The sequence below is a fragment of the Lepidochelys kempii genome, chromosome 3, assembly GCF_965140265.1.
Source record: "Lepidochelys kempii isolate rLepKem1 chromosome 3, rLepKem1.hap2, whole genome shotgun sequence".
In the NCBI taxonomy this organism is placed as follows: domain Eukaryota; kingdom Metazoa; phylum Chordata; order Testudines; family Cheloniidae; genus Lepidochelys; species Lepidochelys kempii.
The window spans coordinates 623,259-638,768 of NC_133258.1; the positions used below are offsets into that span (position 1 = coordinate 623,259).

The window sequence follows — 15,510 nt, forward strand, 5'->3', positions numbered from 1 at the left end:
GGACTGTTAGTTATCACCTCATCATCTTCTAGGTGTTTGCAAATTGATTGCTTGATTACTTGCTCCATTATCTTTCCGGGTACAGATGTTAAGGTGACTAGTCTGTAATTCCCCGGGTTGTCCTTACTTCCCTTTTTATAGATGGGCACTATATTTGCCCTTTTTCAGTCTTCTGGAATTTCTCCCATCTCCCATGACTTTTCAGAGATAATCGCTAATGGCTCAGCTATCTCCTCAGTCAGCTCCTTGGGTATTCTAGGATGCATTTCCTCCAGCCCTGGTTACATCTGATCTGACCACCTGCATCGCACCAGCCATAGACACCCAGTGATTCCTGGCTGAGCTAGAAAGAGACATGCGACCTGAGCTTCCAGCCACTGGATCTCATTCTGCCCTTTTCTGTGAGGTGCAGTAACTCTCTTCTCCAAGCTCACTCTCCTCCACTGAGATACTTATAAAAGTCCCCTCCAAACCCTCTCTTTGTTCAACTCAGTAGTCTGAGTCTGTCACTAGAAGGCAGCTTTCCCAGACCTTGCATTGCTCTTGTAGTTCCACTCTGAACCTTTCGACTTTGCCGATTTCCTAGCCCATTCTGCATGCACCCTAACGTGTTGTGTATTCTCCTGGCCACAGCTGCACATTGAGCCACCCCCTTGATGCCTAGGTTCCCGTCCGGAGCTGGTACAAGTAGCGTGAAGCCCTAGAAGGTGCTGAGTAGTCACAGTCCTACCACTTTGAAGGGGAGTGGGAGAGGCTGAGAGCCACAGGCGGGCACTGGGGCAGACAGCCCGCAGAGGGGCTGTGGGCTGTGTGGAGGGACAAATCTGCTAGCCGGGGTGTTGGCTTTTCCTTTGCTGTTGCTCTCTCGGAGATGTGGCCGATTGTGCTGTGCGTGTGTGACTCTGGTGGACACTGTCCTTCTGGAATGGACCACGCCCATCAGCTCCAGCAACTCCTCTCCCAGAGCTGGTCACCGTCCTAAGCCATTGTCTGCTCCCTTTTCTGGGTCTGTCTGGCACTCCTTTCTCCCCTCCCTGCCGGCGTGGGGCAGCTAATAGGAGCAGGCATGGCACAGCCTGTATTCACCATCTGTGGTGGGGTCAAAGGGTCAGCCACAAACAGGGCCTCCTTGTGCTGGGTGGTGACAACCCCAGCAGCCCCAGGGTGAAGGAAGGGGTCTCACACACCACAAACCAGATTAGTGCCACAGGGTTCTTGGGGGAGGGATTTGTTTTGTTTGGAGGAGAGCAACTAATGGGAGGGGAAGGCAGCAAGGCAGGGGAGAGGAAGGTGAGGAGGACAGTTGTGGAATGAAGCTGAGGACTCATCCTCCCCTGCTTGCAAATCTCCAATACTCCGTTCTGGGGGTGAGAAGTTAGGTTTGTTTGTTCTTACCTGTACTTTTTCCCTCTTAAGTAGCTTATTAGTTCCATAGGGTTGTTGATCACTGGGAGTTCTTCTTCAAGTGCTTGCTCCTATTGATTCCAATTAGGTGTGTGCATGCCGTGTGCATGGCTGTCGGAGAATTTTTACCCTAGCAACGCTTGGTGGGTCGGCTGTGGAGCCCCCTGGAGTGGTGCCTTCATGGTGCTGGATATATACCGCAGCCGACCCAGCGCCACCTCAGTTCCTTCTTACTGCCCGTGACGGTCGCTGGAACTGTGGAGCTCGGCTTTGGTGCTCTCCAGTCTCCCTAGTATTTTTTCCTACAGTTTGTTAATAGTTCATAGTTATAGTGTTTAATAGTTGTAATTGTAGTATAGTATAGTTAGTGGGGTTGGAAGGGGTTTTTCCCTTCTCCCCGCTGGTAGCTTGGGCTCATGCCCAAGGCTCCAGGCTTTAAACCCTGCGCTTCCTGCTCCAAGCCCATGCCAACGGGTGACCCCCCCATGACTCTTGCCTAAAGTGTCTGGGGGAATCTCATCAGACAGAGAAGTGCAGGATCTGCAAAAGTTTTCGGCCCCGGACTAAGAAGGAGTGGGACTTTCGCTTAAGACAGCTCCTCATGGAGGCGGCTCTTAGCCCTCAGCCTCCAGCGGCACGCCAGGACCTGGCACTGAGCATTTCGGTGTGCAGCTCCCCGGTGGCAACAGTAGGAACTGTTCTCTGATGGAGACGTGCGGCACCGGCGTTCCCCGGCCCTGCAACTGACATCATTGGTATGGCACCACTCCCACTCGCCTGGCCAGAAGCGGCACCGTAGACCGGAAAGGGTGGGCCCACACCAGCTTCCCTGGATCCGCCTTCAGAGCTGCGTCCCATAGCGAAGCGACCAGGGGCACAAGAAGCGACTTCGGTGCCACTGAGTCCAGTGCAACTGGACTCCCCGACTCGTAGCCTGGTTGAGGTCCAGTCACCACCGACTCCTTTGCGGCTGCAGGGATCTGATTGCTATGGCAGTGTCGGCATCCCCTCAGCAGACCAAGGCACCGGCTCCTGTTCATGTGGTACCATCCTCGGGCAAGCCGGCCCTTATCCACCTGTCAACACCATCGGTTGATCTGCAGCACCGATCCCGCTCTCGGCACCCTTCCCACTCCCAACGCCACTTGCAGTCCCAGCGACGCTCGCAGTCCTGGCACCGCTCTCCTTCGCGGCGCCAGTCATGCTCGCGGCACCGATCAGACTCCTGGCACCATTCTCGGCACTGCTTCGTACACCAGTCACCGTCCAGGAGCAGAACCCGGTCCAGATGCCACTCCCGACGGCGGTCATCATTGCGAACTAGGTCCAGACCCCGGCACGGGTCTAGGTCCCGGCACCGTTCCCCAACGTCACAGCGCCGCTCTCCACCTTTGCAGCACTGATCTCCAGCTTCGCAGCACCGATCTCCATCACATCGACGTGACTCGGCGCAGACCCACTTGGCACCACTGTAGCCATCGCATTCCACCTCTCGTTCAACAGAGTCGGACGCGGGGTCGCATCCCTCGGACCACCGTCACTTAGATCACAGCCACCTGGACTCAGGGGCTGCTCATTGGCAGGCGCAGGGACAAGGTCCTGTTCAAGGGTCTACTCAGTGGCCCTTTTGGATGCCTTGGGCATACCATCAGGCCAGTGTTCTCCATCTGGGGCTTCTCATTCAGCCCCCTCCGAGCCACAAGTGCCAGAGGCCACTGGCAGCCGTCCTGCTCCTGGGGGCACGGAGGCTATGGTGTCGTCCTTCCTGGCTCCAGACCCTTCTCCAACTCCGGTTCCCAGTCCGGACGCTGAGGTTGCGGGCTCAGGACTACGAGACCCAGCTCAACAAGAGGCCTCAGATGATCCTCTTCCTCCCATGGTCTCCACCTCATTCTCACCTGACGAGGCAGTGGCAGGAACTGCTATTTTGGGTCCCCCTCCAATAGACCTCCGCACCCACCTCTTATGTAGAATGGTGCGAAATATGAACGTCCAAGCAGAGGAGGTTATGGAGGCGGAGGACCCTGTGGTTGACATTTTATCCACAGAGGCTCCATCTAGGGTGGCCCTACCGCTCATCCGGACAATCCAGACCACGGCCAGAACAATCTGGCAAACGCCCGCGTCCATTCCTCTGACTGCTAAAGGGGTGGAGTGGAAGTACTTCGTCCCTTCCAAGGGATATGACTATTTGTACATGCATCCACAGCCCTTTTCACTGGTGGTGGCCTCAGTGAATGAGAGGGAGCGGCATGGTCAGCAAGCCTTGGCACCAAAATCAAAAGAGGCCAAACGCCTCGATTTATTTGGGTGCAAAGTCTATTCCTCGGGTGGACTTCAGTTCCGGATTGCGAACCAGCAGGCACTCCTGAGCCAATACAACTATAACTCTTGGAACTCCATGTTAAAGTTCAAAGAGCTGGTTCCTTCGGAGTCCAGAGTGGCATTTGGGGTCCTGGTGGAAGAGGGCAAAACAGTGGCACGGACCTCATTGCAGGCCTTGTTGGACACCACGGACTCCGCTGCTCGGACCCTCTCTTCAGGGATCGCAATGCGGTGTATCTCATGGCTGCAAGTGTCCGGCTTACCACCAGAGCTTCAGCAAACATTGCAGGATCTTCCCTTCGAGGGCGAAGGCCTGTTCTCAGACAAAACTGACTCAAGGCTTCAAAGACTCAAGGGCCATAATGAGATTGTAGGGCATGCACACATTGGCTACCCAGCGAAAGCCCTTTAAGCCTCAGCCTCAACGCCCCTACCCCCATCCTCAGTCGAGGCAGGATTTTTACAAGAGACGGCGTAGTGGCAGGAGGAAACTCTCCAACCACCAGTCCGGGCAGAGCCAGGGCCCATCCAAGCTCTCGGCAGGTCCTAAACAAAACTTTTGAAGGGACGCCCGAGGACGATGTGCTGGACCTTGTTCAGTATCCTACCCCACCCTTCCTGAATCATTTATCCCATTTCCACCATGCTTGGTCCCTCATAACCATGGACCACTGGGTTCTTTGCACAGTGGAAAGGGGATACTCTCTCTAATTTTCTTTCTCCCCACCCTCCCTCCCCATCCCTCTTCAGGGACCCCTCTCACAAGCAGCTCCTCATTCAGGAGGTTCAGATGCTCCTTGCCATTGAGACGATCGAGGAGGTTCCAAGGGAGCTATGGGGCAGGGGTTTCTACTCCTGTTACTTCCTAATCCCCAAGGCAAAGGGTGGGCTTCGGCCTATCCTGGACCTGTGCGGACTCAACAAATTCATGGTAAGATTGAAGTTCCGCATGGTCTCCTTGGGCACCAATATACCTTCCCTGGAGACAGGTACGCCGCCCTCGACATGAAGGACACGTATTTCCACATAGCGATCCATCCAGCGCACAGACACTTCCTCTGCTTTGTGGTCAACCGCGATCACTATCAGTTCACAGTTCTTCCATTCGGTCTTTCCATGCCCCCCCCTGGTGTTCACCAAATGTATGGCAGTTGTGGCAGCCTTCCTTCATCGGAGACGGATACAGGTACACCCGTATGTCAACAACTGGCTCATCCGAGGCCACACCAAAGAACAGGTGCAGTCCCACCTTCAACTGGTCACGGACACGTTTTGTCGATTAGGCCTCCTCCTCAATGTGGCGAAGTTGACTCTAGAGCCAACCTAGAGATTAGAATTCATAGAATCATAGAATATCAGGGTTGGAAGGGACCCCAGAAGGTCATCTAGTCCAACCCCCTGCTCAAAGCAGGACCAATTCCCAGTTAAATCATCCCAGCCAGGGCTTTGTCAAGCCTGACCTTAAAAACCTCTAAGGAAGGAGATTCTACCACCTCCCTAGGTAACGCATTCCAGTGTTTCACCACCCTCTTAGTGAAAAAGTTTTTCCTAATATCCAATCTAAACCTCCCCCACTGCAACTTGAGACCATTACTCCTCGTTCTGTCATCTGCTACCATTGAGAACAGTCTAGAGCCATCCTCTTTGGAACCCCCTTTCAGGTAGTTGAAAGCAGCTATCAAATCCCCCCTCATTCTTCTCTTCTGCAGGCTAAACAATCCCAGCTCCCTCAGCCTCTCCTCATAACTCATGTGTTCCAGTCCCCTAATCATTTTTGTTGCCCGAGAATTCATCGGGGTGGTCTTAGACTCCGTGCGGGCCCAAGCCCTCCTGCTGAACACTTGTTTCCAAGCTTTGTTGGGCCTCATCCGGAGCCTTCAGAGCTTCCCAGCCTTGACAGCAAGAACATGCTTGAGTCTTCTAGGGCACATGGCTTCCTGCACATACGTGACCAGACATGCCAGACTATGGCTCCACCCACTTCAAGCCTGGCTGTCATCAATCTATCGCCCAGCTCGAGACAGCCTGAACCTGGTGGTCACAGTCCCAGGAAAGGTCCTGGCCTCTCTCCGCTGGTGGCTAGACCCCAGGGCAGTATGCAAAGGAGCCTCTTTTCACAGCTCTCAGCCCTCCTTGTCCCTCATCACAGACTCATCAGCCCTGGGATGGGGCGCCAATCTCGGGGACATCCAGACGCAGGGTCTATGGGCCCCATCCGAGCTCTCTCTCCATATCAACGTACGGGAGCTGATGGTGGTGCGTCTTGAGTGTCAAGCCTTTTGGGAACAGTTGCAGGGTCATTGCGTGGCGGTCCTCACAGACAACACCACGGCCATGTTCTACATCAACAAGCAAGGGGGGGCCTGTTCCTCCCCCCTCTGTCAGGAGGCCATCCGACTGTGGGAATTCTGCATAGCCCACTCCATTCACCTGGTGGCGTCTTTTCTCCCAGGGGTCCAGAACACCTCAGCAGGTTCTTCCACTCCCACAAGTGGTCGCTTCGACCAGATGTCATCCACCCCATCTTCCTAAAGTGCGGGTTTCCCCAGATCGACCTGTTTGCCTCCCTCAGCAACCGGAAATGCCCGGCTTTCTGCTTCCTCCGAGGCCGCTCCCCGGGGTCTCTCACAGACGCCTTCCTACTCCCTTGGATGAGCCGATTGTTTTACGCCTTTCCCGCGTTTCCCCTGGTACAGAAGGTCCTGCTCAGAGTGCACAAGGACAGGACTCCGCTGATTCTGGTCGTCCCGGCCTGGCCCAGACAGCACTGGTACACCACGCTGTTGGAGATCTCCGTGGATGCCCCAATGCCACTGCCCCTTTTCCCAGACCTGATCACTTAGGTCACGGCTGCCTCTGTCACCCCGAGCTACGATCCCTCCACCTCACAGCATGGATGCTGCATGGCTGAGCTCTCAGAGCTCCTCTGTTCTCATTTGGTGCAACAGGTTCTGTTGGGTAGCAGGAAACCTTCCACTCGGGCCACATATATGGCTAAGTGGAAGCGATTCTCCTGCTGGTGCTCTCACCGCGGCACGGCTCCCCCCTCCAAGCGTCCATGCCTCTCATTTTGGACTGTCTCCTGAGCCTGAAACAGCAGGGCCTGGGGATATCCATCAGAGTTCACGTGGCGGCCATCTCGGCTTTCCACCTGGGAGCGAATGGCCGATCTGTCTTCTCCAACCCCGTGGTCGGTAGGTTTCTTAAGGGCCTGGACCGTCTCTACCCGCAGGTACGGCAGCCAGTCCCTACATGGGACCTTAACCTCGTCCTCTCCAGACTTATGGGGCCCCCGTTCAAGCTGTTGGCCACCTGTTCCCTCCTATACCTCTCTTGAAAAACGGTGGGCCTCGTCGCTATCACGTTGGTGAGGCATGTCTGAGCTCAAAGCTCTTACATCGGAACCACCGTACACGATCTTCCATAAGGACAAGGTGCAGCTACGACCCCACCCGGCCTTTCTTCCCAAGATAGTATCGACCTTTCATATCAGCCAGGACATTTTCCTCCCGCTTTTTTATCCAAAACCGCATGCTACTCGTCAGGAACAACGGCTACACTCCCTCGATGTTCATAGGGCCCTTGCCTTCTGAGCGTACAAAGCTGTTCAGGAAAACAACCCAGCTCTTCGCTGCAGTGGCGGACCGGATGAAGGGCCTCCCAGTCTCCTCCCAGCGGATCTCCTCTTGGATCACCTCCTGTATCCGTGCTTGCTATGGTCTTGCTGGTGCTCCGACCCCGCCCCTCACCGCTCACACTACAAGGGCTCAGGCCTCCTCAGCAGCTTTCCTGGCCCAGGTTCCAATCCAGGGATCTGCAGAGCTGCTACCTGGTCTTCAGTACCTACCTTTGCCTTTCACTGTGCCATCGTCCGGCAAGCCAGAGACGATGCGGCGTTTGGTAGAGCGGTCCTACAATCTACGGTACTTCACTCCGACCTCACCACCTAGGTAAGGCTTGGAAATCACCTAATTGAAATCGATATGAGCAAGCACTCGAAGAAGAAAAGACAGTTACTCACCTTTGTAACTCTTGTTCTTTGAGATGTGTTGCTCATCTCCATTCCAAACCCGCTCTCCTTCCCCTCTGTCGGAGTAGCCGGCAAGAAGGAACTGAGGGGGCGCTGGGTTGGCTGGGGTATATATCCAGTGCCATGAAGGTGCCACTCCAGGGGGCTCCACAGCCGACCCACCGGGTGTTGCTAAGGTAAAAATGATCCGACGGCCTTGCACGCGGCGTGCGCACACCTAATCGGAATGGATATGAGCAACACATCTCGAAGAACAACAGTTACAAAGGTGAGTAACCATCTTTTCTCTCCTGGGTTTGTGATGCAGTTCCCAGGCTCACAGCGGGAGCTGTTTGGTGCCAAAACTCCTCAACTGGAGCAGCTAACAGGGGAGCTTTGCAAGGGAGTTTAGATGGGTTGTGTGAGGTGGGGCTAGAGACACTTAACATTCTTTAAACTTAAAACCAAAAACACCCCCTGTTAAAAACAATACATCAACAAAGGAACAAGCCGCAGGAGTAAAAAGAGAAAGCAGGCAGAAGTTCAGCCACAGAGTGGGGGCTACCCAGTTTATTGCACACAATGCAGCATGTATGGTTACCTGGGTTATGAGCAGTTGTCATATGCGTGCATTCGGTGCAAGGAGCTCCTGGCCCTAAAAGACTGTATACGGGCTTCAGAGAGCAGAGTGGCTGAACTGGAGGAGCTAAGGGAGACAGAGAGGTACATAGAGGAGACTTTCCAGGACCCAGTAGAGCAGTCTCACCCCCAGTCTGGCAGCCGCTGTGCTGTTGAGGAGGATGAAAGTCTCAGGGAAGGAAAACATCCAAATGGAGCAGACAGAAATGATCCCTTAGTTGGGACCCTCCTTCCAGATGATGTTGTGGTATCCTTTCGCACTGGGGGGGAGGGATAGCTCAGTGGTTTGAGCATTGGCCTGCCAAACCCAGGGTTGTGAGTTCAATCCTAGAGGGGGCCATTTAGGGATCGGGGGCAAAAAATGGGGGATTGGTCCTGCTTTGATGATCTCCTGAGGTCCCTTCCAACCCCAGGGGAGGGAATTCCATTTATTAGTAAGAGACAGGTAATAGTAATGGGGGATTCAATCATTAGAAACACAGATAGCTGGGTTTGCGATGACCAGGAGAACCACATGGTGACCTGCCTGCCTGCCAAGGTTGTGTATCTCTCCAGACATCTGGATGGATTATGTGTAGTGCTGGGGAGGAGCCAGTGGTCGTGGTACATGTAGGTACCCATGACATAGGGAAGGATAGGAGAGAGGTCCTGGAGGCGAAATTTAGGCTGCTGGGTACGAGATTGAAATCCAGGACTTCCATGGGAGCATTCTCTGAAATGCTCCCTGTTCCACGCGCAGGGCCAGTTAAACAAGCAGAGCTGCAGGGTCTCAGTGCATGGATAAGATGATGGTGTAGGGAGGAGGGCTTTAGATTTATTAGGAACTGGGAAAGCTTTTGGGAGAGGAGGAGCTTATACAGGAGGGATGGGTTCCACCTAAACCAAACTGGAACCAGATTGCTGGCACTTAAAATTAAAAATGTCGTAGAGCAGTTTTTAAACTAAGGGCTGGGGAAAAGCCGACAGGTGCAGAGGAGCACGTGGTTCAGACAGAGGCATCCCTTAGGGGAGGATCTATTAATGGAGATTTTCTATGTCCTAGTAAGGAGGAGAGGATGGAGGTTAATAAAATACAGGCAGGATCTGATGAGAAACAGTCAAATGAGAAAGAGTCCCATTCAATTACATCATGTAATGGCAGACAGCTAAAAAGTGACACGTTTTTAAAGTGCTTATATACAAATGCTAGAAGTCTAAATACCAAGATGGGTGAACTAGAGTATATGATATAATAGGCATCACAGAAACTTGTTTGAATCAGGATAATCAATGGGACACAGTAATACCAGGGTACAAAATACATCAGAAGGACAGAACAGATCGTGCTGGTTGGGGAGTGGCACTATATGTGAAAGAAAGCATAGAATCAAATGAAGTAAAAATCTAAATGAACCAAAGTGTACCATAGAATCTCTATGGATAGTAATTCCATGCTCTAATAATAAGAATATAGCAGTAGGGATATATTACCGGCCACCTGAGCAGGATGGGAATAGTGACTATGAAATGCCCAGGGAGATTAGAGAGGCTATAAAAATAAAAAACGCAATAATAATGGAGGATTTCAATGATCCCCATATAGACTGGGTACATCACCTCAGGACAGGATGCAGAGATAAAGTGTGTTGACACCTTAAATGACTGCTTCTTGGAGCAGCTCGTCTTGGAACCCACAAGAGGAGAGGCAATTCTTGATTTAGTCCTAAGTGAAGCACAGGATCTGGTCCAAGAGGTGAGCATAGCTGGACCGCTTGGTAATACTGACCATAGTATAATTAAATTGAACATCCCTGTGGCAGGGAAAATACCACAGCAGCCCAACACTGTGGCATTTAATTTCAGAAGGGGGACTACACAAAAATGAGGAAGTTAACTAAACAGAAATTAAAAGGTACAGTGCTAAAAGTGAAATCCCGGCAAGCTGCATGGAAACGTTTTAAAGACACCATATTAGAGGCTCAATTTAAATGTACACCCCAAATTAAAAAACATAGTAAGAGAACCAAAAAAGTGCCACCATGACTAAACAACAAAGTAAAAGAAGTGAGAGACAAAAAAGCATCCTTTAAACAGTGGAAGTTAAATTCTAATGAGGAAAATAGAAAAAGAGCATAAACTCTGGCAAATAAACTGTAAAAATGTAATTAGAAAGGCCAAAAAAGAATTTGAAGAACAGCCAAAGACTCGAAAAGTAATAGCAAAAAAACATTTAAGTACATTAGAAGCAGGAAGCCTGCTAAACAGCCAGTGGGGCCACTGGACAATCAAGATGCTAAAGGAGCACTCAAGAACGATAAGGCCATTGCGGAGAAACTAAATGAATTCTTTGCATCAGTCTTCATGGCTGAGGATGTGAGGGAGATTCCCAAACCCAAGCCATTCTTTTTAGGTGATAAATCTGAGGAACTGTCCCAGATTGAGGTGTCATTAGAGGAGGTTTTGGAACAAATGGATAAACTAAACAGAAATAAGTCACCAGGACCAGATGGTATTCACCCAAGAGTTCTGAAGGAACTCATATATGAAATTGCAGAGCTCCTAACTGTAGTTTGTAACCTATCATTTAAATCAGCTTCTGTACCAAATGACTGGAGGATAGCTAATGTGATGCTAATTTTTAAAAAGGGCTGTAAAGGTGATCCCAGCAATTACAGGCCTGTAAGCCTAACTTCAGTACTGGGCAAACTGGTTTAAACTATAGTAAAGAACAAAATGGTCAGACAGATGTGCATAATTTGTTGGGGAAGAGTCAACATGGTTTTTGTAAAGGGAAATCAGGCCGCACCAATCTACTAGAATTCTTTGAGGGGGTTAACAAACATGTGGACAAGGGGGATCCAGTGGATATAGTGTACTTAGATTTTCAGAAAGCCTTTGACAAGGTCCCTCAGCAAAGGCTCTTAAGCAAAGTACGCTGTCATGGGATAAGAGGGAAGGTCTTCTCATGGATTGGTAACTGGCTAAAAGATAGGAAACAAAGAGTGGGAATAAATGGTCAATTTTCAGAATGGAGAGAGGTAAATAGTGGTGTCTCCCAGGAATATGTACTGGGACCAGTACTATTTAACATATTCATAAATGATCTGAAAAAAAGGGGTAAATAGTGAGGTGGCAAAATTTGCAGATGATACAAAACTAATCAGGATGGTTAAGTCCAAAGTAGACTGCGAAGACCTACAAAAGGATCTCACAAAACTGGGAGACTGGGCAACAAAATGGCAGGTGAAATTCAATGTTGATAAATGCAAAGTAATGCACACTGGAAAACATAATCCCAACTATGCATATAAAATAATGGGGACTAAATTAGCGGTTACCACTCAAGAAAGAAATCTTGGAGTCATTGTGGATAATTCTCTGAAAACATCCACTCAATGTGCAACAGCAGTCAAAAAAGTGAACAGAATGTTGGGAACCATTAGGAAAGACAGAAAATATCATATTGCCTCTTTATAAACCATGGTACGCCCACATGGAATCATAGAATATCAGGGTTGGAAGAGATCTCAGGTGGTCATCTAGTCCAACCCCCTGCTCAAAGCAGGACCAACCCCAACTATATCACCCAGCCAGGGCTTTGTCAAGCTGGGCCTTAAAAACCTCTAAGCAGAGTGGATTTGATTTAAATCAAATTGATTTAAATCACTAGTCAGGAAGACTCGATTGAATCATGGATTTCTACATAAAAGTGCATTCTTGTTGGTTGTTACCAACCTGAAGATCCTTCATGTTCGGACATGTTCCTTTCATCATCTTCAACGCAGCTTCCTCCTGAGAAGGAGCACTTCTCATGGAGTTGTTTCATTCGGGCAATCAGGCCTTGCATTTCTTTGTTGCACCGATTGCATTTTGCACGCATGCCTGTCTTACCCAAAGGTAGAGGAACTTCATTAAAATAGTCCCAAACTGGGTCTCTTTTACGGCCTGCTGCCGTTATAGGGTTTCCTTTCTACTGAGAGGATGGTATGATAGTACTCGGGCCAGCCTGGCCATGCCATGGGTCTTTTCTTCCAACTTAGACGTACCCTGTAAGGTAGTTGACTTAGTCCTACATGACGTTATCTTGAAAAACTTAGCATTATACAAAATCATTGCAGGCCATAGTGAATGGAGCAAAATCTGTTTCCATGGTAGATTGCGAGAAGTGGCTGAACAGGAAATCTTTGTCTAAGGGGGTGTTTCTAGTGGGGTCCAGAAGGGCTCTGTTCTCTGTCCAGTGCTGTTCTATATCGAGATCAGTCGTCTGACAGAATATATCAAATCACTTGCTGGTAAAATGCTGAGGTGTCCCCCAAATGAGTGGAGGGGTAAATTATGAGACGGAGGGCAAGTTCTACAGAGGATCTGGATCTAAAGCCTGGCCCAGCCATTGCTTCCTCTCTCTGTCCTTGCTCCAGAATTATAAGGTCCTGCACAAGTACGTTGCTCTGTATGCAACCCACCTCATCCGGGAAGGCAGCTATGACAAAGCGCTGAGCCTGTATGTCCAGCATGGAGCTCCCGCCAACCTGCAGGTAAAGGAGACGTTCAGTGCAGCACCGGGATCTTCTCCAGCCCTGGCCCCCAGGCTGGGGCCTTGTGCTCTGGCTCTGCCGCTCTCCCTCTGGGCCCTGTCTGTAGGGAAGGTGGTGTAGGACCCAGCTCTGCACCCACAGGGGCTCCTCCATGCTGGGTCTGCGGCCACTTCCCGTTCCCTCTGACTCCTGTGCAGAGGAGGTGGGGAGGAGGCTGAGGATCTGCCCCACATGTGTACGGCATGCGGGGACAGGCCACGGTTCTGCTAGGTACCATTGGTCTTGTTCTTTCCTGGGAGACTCTGGGCTGTAGGGAGAGGCCTGGGGGGAGGCTGTGTTGCCAGGGGGCAGTTCCGGGACCACTGCTCCCTGCATACTGGCTGGACACGTCGCTGCAGGATACTGTGCGCGCGTGGAGCTGCTGGGACCCCCGTCTGTGTTCCCTCACGCGGCAGGGGAGGCTGGGGCTCCCCTCAGCTCCCACCCAGTGCCCAGGATACGTGGCTTCCCCTCTCATGCAGAATTTCAACATCTACAAGCGTCTCTTTGTGGAGATGGTGAACGCGCCCGGCATGAACAGCACCGAGGCCTATCCCAGCTGGGCCGACCTGCGCGACGTCCTCTTCAACCTGGTGAGTGCGACCACGCTGCCCCCCCTGGCGACATCCCAACGGAGCTCAGAGCTCTGCCCCCCGGCCCCCGGCGCTGCTCAGCGCCCACGGCTCCCTCTGCATCCCCCCCCACTGCTCAGCGCCCACGGCTCCCCCTGCCCCCCACTGCTCAGCACCCACGGCTCCTTCTGCCTACCCCCCACTGTTCAGCGCCCACCGCTTCCTCTACCCCACACTGCCCAGCGCCCACGGCTCCCTCTGCCCCCCACTGCTCAGCGCCCACTGCTCAGCAACCACGGGTCCCTCTGCCCCCCACTGCTCAGCGCCCACGGCTCCCTCTGCATCCCCCCACACTGCTCAGCGCTCACGGCTCCCTCTACCCCCCACTGCCCAGAGCCCACGGCTCCCTCTGCCTTCCCCCCACTCCTCAGCGCCCACGGCTCCCTCTGCCTCCCCCCCACTCCTCAGCGCTCACGGCTTCCTCTGCCTCCCCCCGACTCCTCAGCGCTCACGGCTTCCTCTACCCCCCACTGCCCAGCGACCACGGCTCCCTCTACCCCCCACTGCTCAGCGACCACGGCTCCCTCTGCTTCCGCCCCCCACTGCTCAGCGACCACGGCTCCCTCTGCTTCCGCCCCCCACTGCTCAGCGACCACGGCTCCCTCTGCTTCCGCCCCCCACTGCTCAGCGCCCACTGCTCCCTCTGCCTCCCCCACACTGCTCAGCGCTCATGGCTTCCTCTGCCTCCCCCCACTGCCCAGCAACCACGGCTCCCTCTGCCCCCCACAGCCCAGCGCCCACGGCTCCCTCTGCATCCCCCCCACGGCTCAGGGCCCACGGCTCCCTTTGCCTCCCCCTCCACTGCTCAGCGCTCACGGCTCCCTCTGCCTCCCCCTCCACTGCTCAGCACCCACGGCACCTTCTGCCTATCCCCCACTGCTCAGCGCCCACGGCTCCCTCTACGTCCCTCCCACTGCTCAGCACCCACGGCACCTTCTGCCTTCCCCCCACTGCTCAGCGCCCACGGCTCCCTCTGCCCCCCCCCCCACTGCTCAGCACCCACGGCACCTTCTGCCTATCCCCCACTGCTCAGCGCCCACGGCTCCCTCTGCCTCCCCCTCCACTGCTCAGCACCCACGGCACCTTCTGCCTTCCCCCCACTGCTCAGCGCCCACGGCTCCCTCTGTCCCCCCCCCACTGCTCAGCGCCCACGGCACCTTCTGCCTTCCCCCCACTGCTCAGCGCCCACGGCTCCCTCTGCCCCCCCCCACTGCTCAGCGCCCACTGCTCCCTCTGCCTCCCCCACACTGCTCAGCGCTCATGGCTTCCTCTGCCTCCCCCCACTGCCCAGCAACCACGGCTCCCTCTGCCCCCCACAGCCCAGCGCCCACGGCTCCCTCTGCATCCCCCCCACGGCTCAGGGCCCACGGCTCCCTCTGCCTCCCCCTCCACTGCTCAGCGCTCACGGCTCCCTCTGCCTCCCCCTCCACTGCTCAGCACCCACGGCACCTTCTGCCTATCCCCCACTGCTCAGCGCCCACGGCTCCCTCTGCCTCCCCCTCCACTGCTCAGCACCCACGGCACCTTCTGCCTTCCCCCCACTGCTCAGCGCCCACGGCTCCCTCTGCCCCCCCCCCACTGCTCAGCGCCCACGGCTCCCTCTGCCCCCCCCCACTGCTCAGCACCCACGGCTCCCTCTGCCTCCCCCCCATTGCCCAGCAACCACGGCTCCCTCTGCCCCACGCTGCTCAGCGCCCACGGCTCCCTCTGCAACCCTCCCCACTGCTCAGCGCCCACAGCTCCCTCTGCCCCACACTGCTCAGCGCCCACGGCTCCCTCTGCATCCCCCTCACTGCTCAGCGCCCACGGCTTCCTCTACCCCCCACTGCCCAGCACCCACAGCTCCCTCTGCGTCCCCTCCCACGGCTCCCTTCACACCCCACTGCTCAGCACCCACAGCTTCCTCTGCCTCCCGCCCACTGCTTCCTCGGCCTACCCATTGCTCAGC

The 15,510-nt window shown here is 53.8% G+C and overlaps 1 protein-coding gene across 7 annotated transcripts in view; it reads left to right on the forward strand.

Moving 5' to 3' along the window:
• Positions 1-15,510, forward strand: part of IFT172 (intraflagellar transport 172) — a 151,634-nt gene that overhangs the window by 121,444 nt on the left and 14,680 nt on the right. For 6 of the 7 annotated variants that reach the window (XR_012157848.1, XM_073335400.1, XM_073335399.1 and 3 more), the window contains 2 exons: positions 12,775-12,891; positions 13,413-13,523. Coding sequence is in view for 6 of the 7 variants with exons in the window: in XM_073335400.1 (XP_073191501.1) it covers positions 12,775-12,891; positions 13,413-13,523 (228 nt within the window). In the remaining variant the exon portion in view is untranslated. The remainder of the gene's footprint in view (positions 1-12,774; positions 12,892-13,412; positions 13,524-15,510) is intronic. The other variant, XM_073335398.1, reaches the window with a different exon arrangement.